The 20,817-nt window shown below is 37.1% G+C and overlaps 1 protein-coding gene across 1 annotated transcript in view; it reads right to left on the reverse strand.

The window, feature by feature from the left end:
- Window positions 1-20,817, reverse strand: part of Nckap5 (NCK associated protein 5) — a gene marked incomplete at its 5' end in the record, with an annotated part of 649,445 nt that overhangs the window by 548,432 nt on the left and 80,196 nt on the right. Inside the window, one exon of the mRNA XM_042685241.1 lies at window positions 4,181-4,244. Within this exon, the coding sequence (XP_042541175.1) occupies window positions 4,181-4,244 (64 nt within the window). The remainder of the gene's footprint in view (window positions 1-4,180; window positions 4,245-20,817) is intronic.

A 20,817-nucleotide genomic window follows, 5' to 3' on the forward strand; every position in this document is an offset into this window, starting at 1 on the left:
CTGGAACAGAAAAAGGACATTAGGAAAAACTTTAAAATTCTAACTTTAAAATTCTAAATGAATATGGAGTTTATCAACAATAATGGCTCTCATTGGTGAATTAACTGGTGAATTCTAATATCAGGTATTAGTAGGAGAAACTGGGAATGTGGCATATGGAAATACTCTATACTGTCCTTGAAATATTTCTGTAGTGAAAGGTTTACTTTTTAAAGTGAGTTGGGAAACTTCCCTAATTTTCCTTTTGTGGGACTAGTTGGCTCCATAAACAATACTTCCAGTGGCAAAGGGTAAGAGGTTTTGTCATTACCTAAGCTGATATGAAAGGTAAGGCTGATAATAAAAGGTACATTGTTCAATATATGGTGTTGGAATTATCAATTCAGGAAAATTATTTTTCTGATGCATACCTCCATAACAAAACATTCACACCAAGAATTTGCATGTGAAAGACAATAGCAATACAAGATCTACAAGATAACAAGCATGAGTATCTTTACACCTTGAAGGTGGGACAGTAGATGGCTACTGAAGTGTTTTGTCTTGTTTTAGAGAATGTCAATTTTAGCCTAAGCTGGTCTTGAACTCATTATCTTCTATCTTCCTCCTAAGCACCAGTATTGTAAGGACACTGAAATCTTAAAGACAGAATAGACCATGAAGTCCACATGCCCCATCATATGTGTACTAGAGTATACAGAACCAGCACACGCTCAAACAATCTTCTCAAAGGAAAACATAGAAAATGTGTAAAATAAGAATGAATGGGATGCGTAAGAAACAATGGTTATATCATTTCCTAAAAGAACTAAGAAAACAAATATAAAACATCTATAATGATGAAAGCTTCCTACAAGAGAGACCTGACTTAATAGGACAAAAAATACACAGAACTGGTAGACTAGTAATGTAGACAAGATTACATAACTGACTTGTGTTGGAGCTGTATTAGGATCCAGATCTGCATTACTTCCAGACTCCTCTTCTAATTCCACATATGTGTTTAGTTAGTCATTAAGGAGGAATCACTGTAGAATCCTGCATTGGATTCCAGGCCAGAAATGGGAACACAACTAGGAAAACTTGTAAAATACTAATAAAATCCAGAGTTTTGTTTATAGTGATCTATCAGCATTAGTCTTCTAGTTTTGACAATAACACTTTTGTAACATAGGTGGTAAAAATGTTCAAGAAAACCAGGTGGAGAGTAGACAACTATAAATTGTCTTTTAAATCTAGAATTATACCCTAATTATGACTTTGAAATAATTTTCTCCAAATGATGCATCACTTTTAAGCGAAGAGATTCATTACATGAAACCAAATTTCACAGAGCAAACTCTGTGATGAAGACTGATTTATAATAGGTTTATAAATACGTTCTAAAAATAAGTGTCTGCTTCAACTTATTTACATAGTTTTTTACAGAAATTTCTTCTATACTCTTTCTTTTTATACAGATAAACGCAGAGACCTGTCAGTAGTAGTTTTTAAGAACATAAAATTAACTGATCGTGATGAAGTGCTCTGCCTTTCTATGTATGTGACAGAAATTCTGTAAGAAAAACACATTTTAAATTTTATTGTCAAGTTGAAGAAAAAAGTTTTTAAGGAAAACGAACACTTATAACAGCAAGAAGCAGATTCAAAGGAGCAATAGAAGACATGTCAGATACTGGAACAACCAGGATTTCAAAAATCAATGTGTTTTAGGAGCAGTAAAGCTGACATACATAATTAAGTAGAAATCTCAGCAGAATTTGACTGTGGAAGAAAGAGGGTGATAAAATAGAGAAAGGAGTAGAAGTGTATAGAAAATCAGTGGAAGTCAGGAATTATGATATCTCCAAGGAACTGAGATGTGATAAATGATGGAATGGGAGAATCACAGCAAAATAAAGAGAATTAGCCCAGATTATTATCATGCTCTGTTTTTCATTGGCTCCCATCACTGACATCATGAATCAGAGAAAACCCCCACTTCCCTCTCTCTTAAATTCTTCTGAAAACTTACCCCTATCATGGCCTGGAAGTGGTTTTCACTAAGCCCCTTGGCTAGAATAAACATCCCTTTGGTAAACTCTGCCTTCTCCAAGTTTTACTCAAATCCTTACTGCTTCCGTGATTTACCATTACACACATCCTTTTAAAATGATGTACCCCAAGACCTCCTTCAGGCCCCTCATCTGGTCTTTTACTTTCTACCTTCTAATATTTAATTATGCTGAATGTCTGTCTCCTCAAACTAACCTACAAGCTCTCAGAATTTTTCCTGCTTTGTTCATTGATGTTTTCCCAGTGCTTAAAAAAGTGTAAGTCACAAGTAGTAGGTGCTTAATAAATATCCACCTAGTCAATCAACAGAAATGTGTGAGCTTTAAGTACTATCACAAAAGTAGAATCATTCATCACTGGTAACTTTTCTATCATCCTTTTTATTTTTTAAAATTTTATTTTATTGTCAAGGTGATAAACAGAGGGGTTACAGTTATATATGTAAAGTAAGAAGTACATTTCTTGTCAAGTATTGGTAAGTGCAATTAGATTAATGTTTTTGACTGTGTTTTGGGGGCATTATCTACCTTGAGCAAGTATACCTATTATGTTTTAAAGGGGGAGGTTTTGATTTTGTAAAGATTAGTCAACTGTCTAAGATCATTTAAACTCAAGCCCAATGTCAGAGTCAGAGTGAAAATTTTTGCAAAGCACCTTGTTTTGCTTATGAGCTGCATTAGCATTTTGTTATTACCAGAAAAAGCTTTGCATCATAAAAACTTAACATGGGCAAGCGTTCATGTTTGCATGATCCACTAAGCTAATGGAATCATAAATTCCAGCCTCCTCCTTTGGAAGATGAGAAAACTGAGACCAACTAGAGCTAAGTCATTCCCTCCCGGCAGTTAATTACAGCACAGTCCATGAAGTGGTGAACAGGAGTTCAACATGACAGGAGACAGAAGCATTCCAGAAGGACAGAGGTTATCAACATTTCCAAATACAGTGAGAACTCCCTCTCAGGGTGGTTCAGTTCACCGTTTGCTATATCTTTACTTTCTCCAACTTCTTTCTACTCCATTGCTCAAAGACCTTTTTGAGTGGTTGCTTTAAGTTATTTGAACATTCAAGCTTTTTTTTTTCATTCCTATTGCTAAGAAAACAAATAAATACAATGACTTTCCTAAAGTGTGATAGCAAATTCACAGGCCCATGTACCTTACAAACTCTACTCTGTATTCAGCCTCTGACTTAAGCCCTTTACTTCTCTGCTGAGAAAAGAAGGTGTGTAGCTTACTTTTACAAACTCCTCTCTCTTTCCAAAGGATGGAGTGTCACTTAACTCTTAGGAAATCAAATGGAAGCAGCCTTCAGGGGCTGAAAATGTGTCATTTTTCTTTTCGCAGAGGAGGAATGCTTCTACTGTAAAACTGCACATGTGTCACTATTTTGTCATAAGTAAGAAAAAAAGGCAGTGAGTCTGGTGTTATATTTTCTTCCCAGTAGTGGCTAAGGCAGTTGATACACACACTCTCTCTCTCTCTCTTTCTCTCTCTCTCTCTGGGCACCTACTAGTCAGATCCGATGTTTCAGTGCCACATAGGGAGATACTTTGGCAAAGACTACTATAAAATGAAGTTGCTGTGGTCCAAAACAACCATATTGATTTTTAGTATGACTCAAAACACAAGGAGATAACAGTTTCGTAAATGGCGCAGGCTGAAAAGGGCAAGAAATATAAATGGTGCAATAAGTGTGTGGTGAGAAGAAAAAGAAGACAATTTCATTAGCAAACATCTTGGTGTCCTCTCAACTTATTTAATTTCTAGGAACAGACAGAAGTGCATTATCTCTCTTTATCTAAATGGCTAAGATTGCTCATTTAGGGACTTTATACTCATATTTGGGAGGCTGGATATCTAGTATTCCTTTTGAAGACAAGTCTTATAACCCTTTGAATATTGGAACACTTTTTTTCCAAAGCCCAAATAGTTTTCATTTCAATTAATCTATCTTCCCCTGGCCACAAATGACAGAGCTATCTAAACTGGATTGTAAATTTGTTATTTACAAAAATATTATGGAGTTTACTGCAAGCAAATATTCCCCTTAGATATTCATGCTGAAGTCAGATGACTTTCAATGACAAGAGGCTCAGAGAAGGCAGCAAGCAAATAGGACTTACCATGGCCCCCTCCCTTGTTCTTTGTGCAACTTCTCGCTGAAGCCGAGCCACAGCCAACTTCTCCCTGGACCAACAGAAACAAATGGTTAGTGAGCCATTCCCAGAGTGCAGGCAACACCATACAATCTTGAAACATTCTTTTACAGTCTCCAGAGGAACTTCTTCCTTTTCTTCATTCACTTCCTCCATGAACATTCCATAAATATTTAAAATGACTGGTCATTTCTGCTTTTATCCAGAGTCACACAGAGATTTTTTTGCCTTGTTGATTAAAGCCCAACGAAGGTTGAATGCTGAGTTAGAGGCTTTGCTTTAAATTCATTAGCCTACATCATTTTTTATTGTTTTTTTTTTTTTTGGTTGTTGTTGTTGTTTGTTTGTCATGGGGCTTGAACTCTGGGCCTGAGCACTGTCCCTCAGCTCTTCAGCTCAAGGCTTGTGTTCTACCACTTGAGCCACAGCACCACTTCCAGCTTTTTTTTTTTTTTTTTCTGCTTATGTGGTACTAAGGAATGGAACCCAGGGCCTTGTGCATACAAGGCAAGCGCTCTACCACTGAGACACCTTCCCAGCCCTGAAGGTTAATCTTGTATGTTGAAATATTTTAGTCGTCATTTCTGTACAAACTTTGCTTAGTATAGTTGGATTGTCTTTGATGATCTGTACAAATAGTAAGGGTGGGGTTTTTTTTTTGTCTTCTGGGATTTTTTTGCTTTTAAGATTTTCTTTTCAGTTATTTTGGATTTGGAGTTTATGAAACAGAATCTCACCAAGTAGCCCAAGTTGGTCTCAAGTACCTCGTCCTCCTGACTAATGCTTCAAATGTGGGCTTATAGACATGTACTACCATGGTTGACCCTAACACTGATTTTAAAAAGCAAACAAAAAACGACTTACCATTCTTTACAGCCTGATAATAATCTTAATAAATAGAAAATCACTTACAGGTTTGCTATATGATCTTTGCTGTACTGGGCATTTCGCCTGTTCTCATGGGCCTCATAATTGATCTATTTACTCAATTTTGTAGATAAGGACCCAAACAGATAAAGTAAAAATTCTCAGCTGTGTATTGGCATGTACTCTAATAGTTTTAAGATTAAGTTCTGGTTTTTTTTTTTAAGTTTCCCTACTTCTAAGACTAAATAAAAATTCTGTATATCAATTTTCAAGATCTGGGAAGTATGAAAAATATAGACTTAAAAGTGAGATTTTAGTATTCTCTACTCATCAATAGGGTTTATTTTATATTCTTATAACCCTGATTTCACTTGCAAATACAAAATATCACCCAAATATTAAGGATATTTTTAAAGTTATAGATTTAATTGTTTGAAAAAATAAGAAATAGATGGCATAAAGACAAGGAATCTTTTTTCCTGAAATGCTCCAATAGGTAGTGTTTGCAAGGATTTCCCTGAAAATTCTTGAGATTTCAAGACTTTAAACTATGTGATAATTCATGTCTCATGTCTCATTCTGTCATATACTCCTGGTCAGCTGTATGCAAACATACAACAGGATGCTCCTGGCACACGAGTGATTGTATTTCTTTGTCCTAATTGCCTGGGTCTTTCAAATGCCTCTTATCTCCAAGAAATGTGAAGTTGTCCTAAATAGTAACGCTAGACTTTAAACTCGGTGATGAATAGCATTTCTTTCATTTTAATTAAGTAAATTAATTTTCAATTTAATGAAAAAAATGAAGAGAAGTGCTGGGGGCACACTCAAGTGGTAGAATGCTTGCCTAGCACACATAGGGACCTGGGTTCATTCCCAGCACTAGGGGAAAAATATGAAAAGAAGAGGATGCACAAAGAGATAGATGGCAAAGTAACACTATCATAAACTACACAATTGGAACACCACATATGATGTCTAAAGCTGATCAACTTAGGAAAAAAGAGTACAAGAATATTACTTAGAATAAGGATGGAAAACAACATGAATGGAGAATGATTGCATCCAGGCCTTAAGACTTAGAGAGCAGATGCACACCTTATAAATCTTATCACTCAATCTGATTTCCTAACTCGGCACATAAGTTACTTTGATGAATTACTTATAATTAATTTTGTCAATTGCAATGAAGAAACAATTACTTCGTCACCCTGAATTTTTAAGTGGGGCATGAGGGCAGAGGCCTTTAATTCAACGCTCAGAAAGCTGAGGGAGGAAGAGTATGAGTATGAAGCCAGCCTGGGCTTTTCCTTTTTCTTTTTTTCTTTTTTTTGAACATACCTTCAAAAAAAAAAACAGACCAAATAAAAAGCTCTCAAAAATATGATTTGAAATAATATGATCACATGGCTAGCTCTCTTGCTTTTATTTTTATTAAATATATCAACATGTCAAACTGTTCAAAAACTAGAGATCCGTCATGGAGTGGCTCCTTATCATGGTCCTGAGAAGAACCCACTGAAAAGTTTTTGTGTATCAAGGAAAAAGTAGGAACTGGAAGCATCTAGGAATCTGGATAAATGTTTTCAATAGTTCAACATTTTACAGAGAGAGTTTAAGCCTAACTACCTTTTAACTTTTTAAATGAGTACAATATACACAGGCATGTTAAGAAATCTTAAGTGCACTTAAAAGTTAAATCAGAAGTGGGCAAAGTAAATCCACATCTCCATGATCCAAGGCTAACGTGAGTCCATGAACTGAATGAAGACACTTCCTCATACTAGCCTTGATAAATTAGGACAGAAATTCAGTTTCCACTGTGACTAAGGTACTGACTAGACAGATGTTTAACTTCCTGCTGTGCTGGGCTATGCTGGGCTGACCTACGTACACATTTAATTTCTATACACTTTCTTCTATTTTACTCAATTGTTCATTCAGCATATCTTTTCCACCTGTGGAGAGGGAAACAAAACTACATTTCTCCTTGATCAAGTTAATGGCAGCCATTGATATAGTTCCTTGGTGGTCAGTATTATAATTAGTATCTTTTGCTTTTTCTTATTGTTTTATTTTGTTTTGGTCTGATATAGAGTTTCACTAGATAGTTCATTCTTACTTCAAACTCACCCTTATACCTCAAGCTGGCCTCAAACTTGAGACCTTCTTGCTTCCACTTCGAGTTCTGGTATTGCAGGTAGGCATGATCAGAATTGATTTTATATCTTATTTTAATAGCTGGCTATCTGAATGCAATCATCAAATGTCATTAATTTCTATAACACCTACTAAAGCACACTTGGTAGGCACAAGACAAATGTCTATGGTTTGCTGATGTCACATCAATCACAGACCCCAATGCCAGCTTGCCTAGTATACTAATGCCTTGCCTTTACATGGAACCTAACACTTGACTGCACATACACAATCATTTCAACTGGACACCTTCTGTTTGGGAAAGGAAAGGGAAGAAAAGGGAAGGAAGGAGGGAAGGAAGGAAGGAAGGAAGGAAGGAAGGAAGGAAGGAAGGAAGGAAAGGAAAGGAAAGAACCCCCCTTTTACAAAACAAACAATTTTTTTTTTAATTTTATTTTATTTTATTTGAGAACATACTGTACAGAGGGGTTACAATTACATGGGCAGGATAATGCGTACATTTCTTACCAAGCATTGCAGCCTCCTCCTTTGTTTACCCTTCACCTCCCTTCCCAGCCTCCCCCCTCCCTCCCACCCAATCATACCCCCCCCCACCGACATTGTAAAGCTGGTTTTGACATGACTTTTTGTACTTCTCATTGTTGCAACAGGTCCACCTGAATCCTTAAACGACTTGTTTGTCCCCATCTCCTCCACATGTTATACTGACATCAAATATAGTGAAAGTGGGGGTTACACTGTGGGGGAGGGACATACAAAGCAACAAAGAAATAATCTTATAAATGCGAACAAACATAATTTTTACAAGAGTGACTGCTTTATAATTTTGGAAGTATCTTTAATGTCTTGCTAATAGACAGCAGAAGGATGTTTACATCAGTTTCTGCACCAATCTGTTGTGATAGCACACATAGTAAACTCCTCTCATGAAAAAAATAGTGAATGAAAAAGGGAAAAGTCCTATTACTGTTCTTAGGAGCAGAGTTTTGATCTTGTAAATCCACTGAAGAAGTCTTGGGGACATCCAGTGGGCGTAGACCACACATTGAGAATATCAACTATAAGACGGATATAGAAGAAGAATGGAAGAATGTTGTGGACAATTGTTTTGACTCATTAGTCTTAACTGCTGAATCATCAGAGTAAGATTAAATATCTATGTTCAGAGCACATACATTTTTCACAAGGGGATTAACATAAAAGAGACACTTTTAGGAAGAGAACAAGAATGAATCATGACTATCATCCTACAAAATAAGAGTCAATGCAGAATAAAGGTTAGAAACATCAATTTTATGCTTAAACAATGTTGTCTTCATAACAACTATTAAGGATATCTCACATGGTATAGGCACGTGTCAAATTTTATTAAATCCAATTTAAAGAAAAATTTTAATGGTTTTAGCTTTCACATACTATTTTAAAAGGAATATATTAATAAAGGATGAAAGAAAATTTGTGGGCTGCCCATGAATTAATGCTTCTAGGCATTCAATAAAGATTGAATGAACCAACATGAAAGAGCCATCTCTAAGGGCTTACATATTAACTGTCGCATTGATGAAATGACATAAAATAGGTAGAAACGGTAAATATCAATTTTAATTTTGACCAGAACAAAGAACAGACATATGCCAAGTTGCCAACAGCCATTTGATAATAGGACAGATAATACGGGGAATTCTGAGTTACAGGAAAGAAAATTCCTCACCCTGGCACTGCTCCTGAGCCCTCATCATTTACAAAAGGGTCTCAAGGTCTGGGTAGTGAAAGAGTAGAATTTGCAAGAACCATAAATACAAATATCCCTTTGGAACTATGTGTAGTGATTGTTTTTAAGTCTTTATGTAGGAGACATAACATACACTGTCATGAGTGGAGACTCATGAGAAATGAAGGCAAAATCAAAAGGTACACTCAATCCTGGATAATTAATCATGAGGTTTGAGCCAGACTTCCTTAAGAAAAAAATGTCACAGTGAAATTAAAAAAATAAAAGCAGAACTCTTTCTTTAAGTTCAATCATATTTATATTCTACATATTCCAAGTACTTGGTATTCCATGTGTGTTTTATATCAGTGTTTTCAAAGCAGAAATTGTATTTTATTTTTGTACAAAAAGGTTGGTATTCTTCAGAAAAGGGAAAAGTTACAAAACTAAGGAAGTAGTTGAATAGGTCAAAGTTATCTAAGACAAAAATCTCAGGATTTTTAGACAGTAACATTTCTGGGATCAAATTATCTGCCAAATCAAGGTATCACAAACAAATGTCCCAATCTTTGTTAGCAGTAATCCAGTTTGTGCTTTGGTTTAGTGGTTTCTGGCAAACCATGTCTCCAAACCTCTATGGCCCCAGTACATATGTGAAACTAATTGGGTCTAGCATCTTTTTCATGCAAATCGAAGCTTCTTAAAAAAAATCCTAGACTTGAGAGCTACCCAAAGCAAATTAAATACACTCACACCCATGTATAACTTTGCTCCCATTTGAAGGGTTTAGTTCATCTGCTGAAAACAGACAATTGCTTTTGCAATACATCCGTGTGATGTTTTGTTCTGTGTTTGAGGCAAAGCCAGCAGCTCATTAGGAAGAGGGTATTGAGTTTATGATTATAAAACAAATGCCCAGGGATTTCTTATCAAAAACCTATGGTTCCTTATTTACAGAATTGAAATAAAAGAACATGAAAAATATACAAACAATAGACTAGAGTATTCACTTCTCTTTCAATTAAATGTAAAGAGGATTTTTCACTTCACTCATTCAGTTTTTATATCCAAACAGAGAATTAGTCTAAGGTCTCTAAAGTCCTTCACTATAGCCACAGACTATCTTAACTAAAGATGATAACAAATATATTTTTTTCCTTTTATGTGAGCCATGGGTCTTCAAAATACCACTAACACAGCCTTGAGACAAGCTCATGAAAGAGTGACCTCAATGATGTCAACAATGGCATTGGTATAATCCAAAAAAACAGAAGACTTGCATGGTTAGAAAGCATTCCCCAATGAAAAGTAATGTGCATGTAGAAATATAGTCGGTTTGTAATGCATGGCTGCCACAGACTGGGGAGGTGTAGAGTGCTCTGTTGCATGACAGTTATAGGCAAGAGTTTCTGGAGACAAATCATCTTCTCTGGCCCCTCTAAATAAAGACCAGGACTCCTACCTATCATGAATGGGAAAAATGGAAACCATCATGTACCCAGTTCCCTACCAGGCAAGCACACGTACACATGCATATATGCGCGTGTGCGTGCACGCGCACGCACACACACACACACACACAGAATCCTCTCTATACTCCTACTCCCCAAAACAGAGTAAATTAATGTGAGTTTTGGGTATTAGTTTAAATTCCTGTATTCAAAACTATTTAAAACGTAGTAATGTGTATGATATGTAACATATACACTTAACTCTAGTTTACTTAAAATCGTCTATTCAACTAAAACTTTATGACTCAATGAAAATGAAAATTCAAATTAATCCAGCAAACAATGTGAGTTTATGCTGGGCTTGCTAAATTTGAGTTCAGCACCAGAATTTGCTGTTGTGCTGTCAGGATTTTGTTCTCATCACTTTTTGGGGAGTCACTGTAGTAGTGTTTCCAATTGTGAAGTTAAATCATAATGAATAATGTTTAATGAGACATTACTATGTCAGTTTAGTATCCTAATTACACTGTAGGTAATATTTAAACTTCGGACACTCTCATGAGGTACTTATTATCGTCTCCTTGATACACAGCAGTTGATTCCTAAATTTTGTGAATCAAGAATCCGTTTCCTTCTTCAAAATATCATTAAGGATCCTAAGAAGCCTTTGTTATTGTGGGTTATAGCTACCAAGATTTACCATATTCAAAAAAATAAACTGAGCCTTCAAAACACACATGAATTCACTTCAAATAGCAAAAGTAAGTATCTTGCATGTTGGTATTTATATTAATTATATTAAGTATATGTTTATTTCATTATAATATGGATTTCAAAATTTAAAACATGGCACTGTATATTTTAGCTGTTATCTTTAATATCTGGCTCATATAAACAAGACATCTGGATTCTCATATTTGCTTCTCCATGCAATATCCTGTATCAGCCACTGAGGGAACAACCTGTAAACCATTACATATAGTGAACAACTACAGTAAGAATGGAAAAGGCAGTAACACCATAGTATTCTCACAAAATACTTTGACCCTATAGTCCTCCAGAAAGGGTTCTAGTGGTCTCTGATCCACAGTTTGAACAGTGCTAATGTACAGCAACACCTACTTAATGGGGCAACTTTGGATGCTCATATAGGTTAATTGGGAAGACAATGCCTCTGCGTTCCCTATTGCTCAAAAGTTTAAATATGCCATTAATTTTGACAAATCCATTAAACAGCAATGAATATACAGTTAGTTAAAATTCTATTTATTAAAACTTGAACCTTCATATCCACTATCACCTGTTACCTCCCTCCTTGCTAGGGAGATGATCACCAATAATGCCAAAAATGGCTGGGATGCCCAAAGATGCAACACATTCCTGACCCATTTAGTGTGAGCCAGTAAGAATAACACTGATAAAACACTAGTTCTATGCCCAGTAGAAGAAAAGCATGAATCAAATTCTCAAAGGAAACAAATGCTCAGGTAGAGGGCTAGAATTCAACAAACATCCCCTCACATCTTCCCTCCATGGAGATACCACCAAATGTTAGAAGGAAATTAGATGATGACGTTCTTTTATGCCTTGGGGCTGAGAGCTGTACACAAAACTTGGGGGGAAATGGTTCAATTAATCATCAGCCTTCTCCATTTCTAGCAATCCCCAAGAATAGGAGCCCATGGCGATCTAGTATGTGTGTGGGGAGAGCAGGTTTGCTCCCAGGAGGAGGCCAAGACTATTCTCTCCAACACAGAGACATCCTGGGGAGTCACCCGCCGCCAGGGCCAGGACAATGCCAAGTGCCAGGTGCACCTGTCGCGTGGGCAGATGGGGAGACCGGTGGCAGCAGTCCCCGAGTCATGGCTAAATTAATTAGCCTTCCCAAAGCATATCATCTAATTACTCATCCCCTCAGATCATCAGTGTAAGAACAGATTTTAGAGAAACTTTTAGAGCCCACAATGTAGATGAGAGAAACTTCTTTATGCATGTTTTCTAGTCCTTAGTATACCCCAAACTTTAAAAGGTCAAAAATCATTATTTCATAACGTGATTCACTGGAATTATTACCATTCATGATGCTTAAGAGTCAGAAAACTGGGAGTATGTCCTCAAATTGTTTAACTTTGCACAAATTTGTGAATCAGTGACTGAAGTTGTCAATTAACAGAATCCCAACATGAATGACTTGTGCTTGCTGAAAATCCTGCACTGGACAGGTGAATGAAAGCAGGAGGGAGGTGAATTCAGGGCCAGCCTGGGCTACAAAGTAAGAGTCTCAACATATGGATTAAGCACATAAATATTTTTAAGAAAGGTTTTCTTGAGATTTGTACTTTTTAAGAAGCATTCAAGGCAGGCACACCTGTAATCCTCACTACTCAGTAGGCTGAGATCTGAGGATTGCAGTTCAAAGTCAGCCTGGGCAGGAAAGTCCATGAGACTCTTATCTCCAATAAACCATGAGAAAACTGGAAGTGGTGCTGTGGCTCAAATGGTAGAGCATTAGCCTTGAAGTGAAGCACTCAGGGACAGCACCAAGGCCCAGAGTTCAAGCCTCATGACCAACAAAAGAAAAAGAAAAAGGAAACCATGGGACCTATATTTATTTGGGCTTGGCTTACTTTACTTAATATAGAAATAGTATATGTTTAGGGCAAGCAGAAAAGGTCAAAAGCTATGTACAAATGATCATATAAGATGATGCTAAGCAAAATGATCCCCAAGATAGGGACACAAGAGGTTTTATCTTTCTTGGTGTTGTTTTTAATGTATTTATAATGCACTATGTGATTTTTTGTTTCTTTTGTATGTTCTTCCCCCATGGTACAACTCATGTTTTCACTGTATTTGATTCCAGTGCCCTGTATCTTGTTTATACATTTTTTTTTCTAATTTGGGGAGAGGAAGGGAAATAACAAAATGCTGAAATAAGGATACAGGTTGACCCACTGTAACAATGAGATGTACAAGACACTATGTTGAAAATGAACTTTACAACTTGGGGCGGGGGGGCGGCGGGGAGGAGTTGGGAAGGTTGGGAGGGAAGGGATCATAGGGGAAAAACAGTAAATGAGGTAACAATGCTTGATAGGAAATGTACTCATTACCTTAGTCATGTAACTGTAACCCCTCTGTACAGTATCTTTACAATAAAAATATATACTAAAAAAAAAACACTCAAGAACCACTTATTTTTCAATCATATGACAAATTTCTGTAAAGTCTAGGTCTCTGAGAAGCAGTTTAGATGTTTCCATGATTTTTAAGAAATGTAAGATTTCCTAAGTTTTCCTGCAGCCTTCCGATTTTCTTCTTCTATTATTGAAATATTAAGAAATCTAGCTGTCAATTAAGGAAAACTGTGTAAATAACAGAGCTTTAACAATAATGTATGGAGATGGCTAGAGTGTAAGGAGGTTAACAGAGAGGGGCACTCTTAAGGAGGTAACACATGCTAACCATTTCCTCACATAAAAATAGGCCTTATGGGGCAACTAATTTAGTTTTCCATGGTTTTCAATTATCAATGGCCTTGAAATCACATTCTGTCTTTATTTTGAGGAAGGCCCCAAGATAGTGTCTATGGAGAGACTCAAGCCATCTGTCTAGGCTGTGGAGAAAGAAGGTTGTGAATTTCAAGAGGACAATGTCGAGAGATGTGCTAGTAGCAACTCCTCGTAGACAGTAACACAAAACTCTTGCCCTAAAGCCTTCTCCCTTTGTTCAGAGTCACATAGGCAAGGGTGAATTCTGCTCAAATGGTAACTTTTAAGATAAGGTGGAAATACCATCAATACAGTCTACAAATACTATGCTTCCTGCTGTGCGGAAGGCACTTTGCTAGGCTCTGTAGACTATACAATGATGCACAGAGCTTATTCCTGTAGCCCAGGGCACTAAGTCACAGAAAAAAAATACATAAAAAGACAAGTGTTATAGACCACATTGCATCCCACCCCATTCAGATGTTGAAAGCCTAACTCTTAGGACTTCAGAGTGGACCTGATGTAGCAATGAAGGCCAGGTTAAAAGGAAGACACTGGAGTGGATCCTAATCCACTATGACTGTAGTTCTTGTAAAAAAAAAAAAAAAGAGGCACATTTTGAAGATGCACATGTGTACACACTGAGAAAAACACAGTGTATAAAGATGAAGACATACTTCCCCAAGCCAGTGAGCAATAGAGATCACCTCAAACCACCAGGAAGGAGGCAGGAGGCACAATACCGGCTCTCAGAGACCCACATGGGCCTAATCCTGTTGATGCTTTGGTCCTGGCCTTCTGGCCTCCAGAACTGTAAGAAATAAATTCTATTATTTTTTTTAAGTCACCCTGGTTTTGGTATTCTAATAGCCTTAACAAACTGATACACTCAAGATACATTTCAGCAAAAAGGTCCATTGTCTATCTATGTTTGTACATAATCCATCTTTCTTCTATCCAGGTTTGGCTCTCCTAATCCAAAAATCTAAAATAAAACATTCTGAGCTCCATCATACATTTCAAATCTCAGATTAGTAAATTTCAGTAAAGTATGTACAAATCCTACAAACTCTGAGATACTTCTTGTTCCAAGCATTTTGGCTAGAGATACTCAGCTTGTACACATATGCTCAACTTGGCACAATGTAGCCAGAGTCCCAAGCAAAATTCAATATATTTTCATCAAAAAGAATATTCCTTCTAAAGAGGAATCAGGAAAAACTTATAGACAAATGGCAATCATCTTTATTTGAAGTGATGAGCTGTCAACATTGAAAGTGGGAGAAAATGAAGGAGAGGGTAACACTGTTTAAAAAGAAATGCATTCATTACCTTATTTTTCTAACTGTAACCTCTCTGTACATCACCTTTGCAATAAAATTTGAATTTAAAAAGACTTTTTAATCTAAGGAATGTAGTATTCATATTTCTTAAGAAAGTTTTAGGCAACTATACAAATGATTCAAATACTGCACACACCACAGCTAAACCTTCATACACGTAAACTTAGCAACAGATATATTCTTAATACTTTTATTATAGGTCTTTTACTATGTGTATTGTGATGTCCACTCTAAAATAAGGTGCTACCTCTGTCCTCTATTAGGAAAGCATTGACTTGGTCTTCCCTAGTGGGAATGGTTTGCAACTACAACTCTCTAGCTGCTCCATTGTAAGGGGATAGGTTAGTTCCTCGTAAGTATTGAGATAACCTTTAGTCATGAAACTTGTCTGAAACAAGATGATGTCTTTATTAACTAAGTTGTCTCCCAAATGGAAACCTCATTAACAATGATGTTTATAAACTTAAGAGTCAATAGCTTTGTCTGAAGTGTTCAATGACAATAACTCTATCAATTCATTTTTTGATGACGCTTTATCCTATTACAACCAAATCTATCTTTCCATTCAAAATTAATTACTCTCACCTTTAAACTTTGTATAATGGGTATATTCTTCTCTCCTGTTTTTTTTTTTTTTTATAGAAACCATGTGAATTGTGTGGGTTTTTAAAAATTTATTTTGGGCCGCAAATATTAGAAATTCACTGTGATTAGAAAGAACTATGAAGAATATTATTGACAGGGTTTGAATATTTCAGAAAGAACTGTGTCCCCCAAGGCTTAAGAGAGGCAGGATCCAGTTGGCCTCCATGGCTTTCTGCAGCTACACTGGCTGTGCCTCCTCTGAATGCTACCCCAGTTCCCTAGATGAGCAAGGAAGACTACTGGTTTTCTCTTTCCATTAGTTCCATATTTTATATCCCTAGAGGAAGGTCATGAAGGACAAAGTGTGAGTGAGGCACACACTTTGATTTGAGCAGCTTTGGCTGAAAGACAGGTGAAATGGCACAGATTTAAGACACACCCCTGTCCTTGATGGGTTTGGAGAGTATTCTAAGGAAAGAAATCATTGTTAGAGACTTCTACAGGGATCCAAAACTAAGACTTTTGTATTATCCTTAATTTGAAAACTCTTCTTACATATTTATTCACTAATCCTTCCTTGAACCAAATAATTGTTTTAGTGGTATTAGATTTTGAACTTAGAGCCTTATACTTTCTACACAAGATCTTCACCACTTACGATATAGGGTTATTTGGTGGAGATAGTTGATTTTTCAGATAGGGTCTCACATTTTTTCCTGAGCTAGCTCATATGGGGATCCTCCTACCTGTGGCTCCTAAGTAGCTTGGTAGCTGGGATTACAGATATGTATCACTACTCCCAGCCTGTAAACTCAAACTAGGCTTGGCTTGCTCAGCTGGCACTCTACCACTTGAGACACAGCGTCCAGCCTGGCTTTTTAATGGGTATTTTGGAGATGAAGTCTCACAGCCTTTTATGCCTGAGCTGGCTTTGAATCACAATCATCTGCATTTTAACCTCTTGAATGGGAACAATGATAGACATGAGCCACTGGGCAACACTGGGCAGCCATCTTGTGTTTTGAGATAGGGTCCTACTAACTTTTTTGCCTGGGTTGGCTTTCAACTATGATTCTTCTACCTCAGCTCCTGCATAGCTGCGATTACAAGTGACCACCATATCCAAACCCAATACTTTCTTTTAACTCAGTAAGTCTCGCAATCATTTCAATTGAACTAACTCTATTGGAGGTTTCCTACTAAAACATATATGTAGCAATGTAGCTACAATGAAAGCAATGCTTTCTTCAAACCACTGTGACTTAGAAACTTATTATATCTGCCACAGTTCTCATTCTTTCTTCTAGATTATTCAGCTAGCATTTAGTCTATGTATTGCTTCATGAAGTCATTGTTTCCACTGTCACCAGTTTATTTATACTTCACACAGTTCTAGAAATGTCCTCAACTGTGAAACACTGTGCACAGGTTCACAGAGCACATATAGTACTCATGGTGGTGATTAGCCATTTGGGACCCATGCACAGGAAGTTGCTTTCTCTTTTATTCCTGCTCCTACCATCATTACAGCAAGATGCCTTTAAATAACATTAAGATTTAAATAGAAATGGAAACTTTTAAAAAGAATAGCAATTTAGGCCTAATATCATGTTATGGGACTGTAATCCTAGCTAGCTGGGATACAAAGGTAGGAGGCATTATGGTCCTCAGCTAGCCCCAGGCCAACAAAGCATAAGACTACCTGAAAAATAAACTAAAGCAAAAAGGGCTTGAGATTGTAGCTCAAGAGATAGAGTACTTGCTAGCAAGTGCAAGGCCTTCTGTTCAAAACTCTAAAGAAATAAATAAAATTCCAATTTTGTTGAAAGGATTCTAATTTTAAAAAGTCTGGAGAGCTGGGAGCTGGTGGTTTAAGCCTGTAATTCTCGCTACTTAGGGGGCAGAGAAGAGGAACATGGTTTAAAGACAGCCAGGGCAGGACATTCCTTGAGATTCTTATCTCCAATTAATTACTAAAAGAAGCTAGAAGTGGACCTGTGACTAAAAGTGGAGCAATAGCCTTGAGCAAAAAAAAAGATTCTCAGGGATGGTACCCAGACCCTGAGTTCAAACCACAGGACTGACATACAAACATGCATGTGCACATGTGCACATACACATGCACATACACACACACACACAAATCTAGGGAGTAAAACAGACAGTCATACTTCCCTGTATTCTTTGTACATAATCTAATCATGACCAAATGTAGATAAATATTCAATTTATATTTGAGTTTGATAGCTGAGAAACAAGCAAAAAAAAAATCAATGAAAGAAAATAATAAGAAAAATGAGAACCTAATATCAAAGAGATGAGAAAACAGATACCAATTAGTGAAATAATCTAATAAAATCATAGTCACCCAAATCTGAAGTGTTGGGACCAATGGTGTTTTAAATCTTGGATTTCCTTCCTACCCCAATTTTGGAATACTTGCACAAACTTTACTGGTTGAACATTCCCTAATCTAAAAATCTAAGCTCTGATACGTTCAAAATTTTGAAATGCTTTGCATTTCAGATTCTGGATTAAGGATGTTCAACTTGTATATGTGACAGCAGACAAAACTGATGAGCAAGGAAAAATTCTCCAAAGCATAACCATCTAGGATACTCTCAATGAGAGTGGCAAAAAAGTGTGCAATACAAAACAGAGGAGTAACAGGTATGCAAACACCAGAGGAGTAACAGGTATGCAAACACTAGCTATGTGTTTACAGAAAATAATAATAGCACACCACCAAGAAAATTTCTGTCAAGACAGGTTATTAGAAATGCTCTGTTTATACATAAATAAATTAAAGCAATTATAATTATAAGATGTTTTGCTGCCAGAGAGAAAGAGAGAGAGAAGTAAACAAAGAAATGAAAGCATCCTTTGTATTTTAAGAAGAGAGAGGGAAGCACTGAATGATTCAGAGTCTACAAAAAGCCACTATCTGTAGGATCAGAGCCACCCTTCCTCCTAAAGGCTGATCTTGACTGAAGTAATGAACTCATTTTGGTGACACTTAGGATAGAGAAGGATAAGAGTAATAGCAGTAATAACCATTAATACTCACAGCAATTATATCTCAAGTAATTAACAGTTATTCACTCACATAATTCTCATTCCAACCTTGAAGTAATCACTACTATTATCCCCATTTGACTGATAATGAAAATGAAGTCCTGAGAGATAAATATCTCTGTGAAGGTACTGTACTCAGACTGGTAAGTGTCAGAATTTGGCCACAGGCAGCCTTAGTGCTAAATCTTCATTCTTAATCTTAAAGCTATAGTACTGTCATAGCTTCTATCAGATCTATGATTTTTATACTGTATGTGGCTGTTCAGTAAGTAATATGGGCACTAAAACTTTCATGTGAATTTCATGGGAAATTCTTTTTTGTTTTTTGTCTGTCATGGGGCTTGAACTCTAGGCCTAGGCTCTGTCCCTGAACCTGTAGCTCAAGGCTAGTGCTCTACCACTTGAGCCACAGTGCCACTTCTGGATTTTTTTTCTGTTTATGTGGTGCTGAGGAATCGAACCCATGGCCTCATGCATGCAAGGCAAGCACTCTACCACTGAGCCACCTTCCTAGCCCTGGGAAATTCTTTAAAATCCATTTCAATTCCCAGAATCAGATAACTGGAGTGGCAGTACAGAACCATGGTTAATACTATAGACTGGGGCCCAGGCTGTATAATTTCAGAATCCTGGCACCTGTGCTTACCAACCAACTCATTGACCCAGGGTAGGTTTACTTACCCTCTTTGCATTACAGTGCATCATTATTCACAAACACACATTGCTCTTTTGGGAGAGCCTTGGCTTATTAGTTACAACTTTCTCCTATTCATGTTTTATTGACCAAAGCAACTTCTAGTCACAAAGATGAAGATCCAGACCTTGTTATTTTTATCTCATTACAATCAGCTCTGTTCAGGAAGAGGCTAGCCTGAGCTCTGGAGTTAGAATGCCTTGGAACAAAAGAGTAAACCCATCACAAACACCTGTAAGAAATCAGCTGGGCACTGGTGACTCACAGCTTTATTCCTAGCATCTCAGGAAGCTAAGATCTGAGGACTGTGGTTCAAAACTAGCCCAGGCTGGAAAGTTTGTGTGACTCTTATCTCCAATTAACCATGAAAAAAAAATGCTGAAAGGGGAGCTGTGGCTCAAGTGGTAGAGCACTAGCTCTGAGTAAGAAGCCAGGGATAGTGCCCAGGCTCTGAATTCAAGCCCTAGGATGAGATGATATACAGAAAGAGAGAATGAGTGTGTGTGTGCATGTGTGTAAGAGAGAGAGAGGAGAGAGAGAGGGGAGAGAGAGGAAAGAGAGAGAAGAGAGAGAGAGAAAGAGAGAGAGAGAGAGAGAGACTAGAGAGTAGAAAGGAGAAAGAAGGGAAGAGAGATCTACAGGTTCCCTGTTTCTCCCACCCTCTGTGATCTGAGGGCTCCCTTAATACAACAACCCGCCTCTGCAGATTCACACGTTTTCTGTGCCTCAATTTTTTGTGCCTCTAGAGTTGCTCTAGAAATTAAATAAGTGATGTCTGTAAAGCATCTAGTAGAGTGAATGGTGCAGATGAGTTCTCCTGAAGTCTTTGCTTTCTGTAAATGTGGCAAAATCAACTTAGAGGAAAAGGTTATTTTAGCTTGTGGTTTCAGAGGCTTCAGTTCACAGGTTGGAGTCTATTATGGTGAGGTCAAACATCATCATGATGGGAGCCTTGTCACAGGAGACTGTTCTTCTCTCAGCAGCGAGGAAGCAAAAGGAGATAATTCTCTCTGTAACAACAGCTTACTACTGACTCCCATTGTGTCATGAACCCCTACTTGGTTGGTATGTTCAGCAAATAGAGTCCCGCCATGATCTAATGACTTCTCAAAAGTCCTACTTATGCACACTGATCCATTAATGGCCAAACTTTTAGTTTGAGCTTTTGGGACACAAACTATAACAAGACGTGTTCATTCTGGATAATCATTTTCATATGTACATAGC

This window comes from Dipodomys spectabilis, unplaced genomic scaffold (genome assembly GCF_019054845.1).
Source record: "Dipodomys spectabilis isolate Male_0828 unplaced genomic scaffold, ASM1905484v1 ptg000094l, whole genome shotgun sequence".
NCBI classification, from domain to species: domain Eukaryota; kingdom Metazoa; phylum Chordata; class Mammalia; order Rodentia; family Heteromyidae; genus Dipodomys; species Dipodomys spectabilis.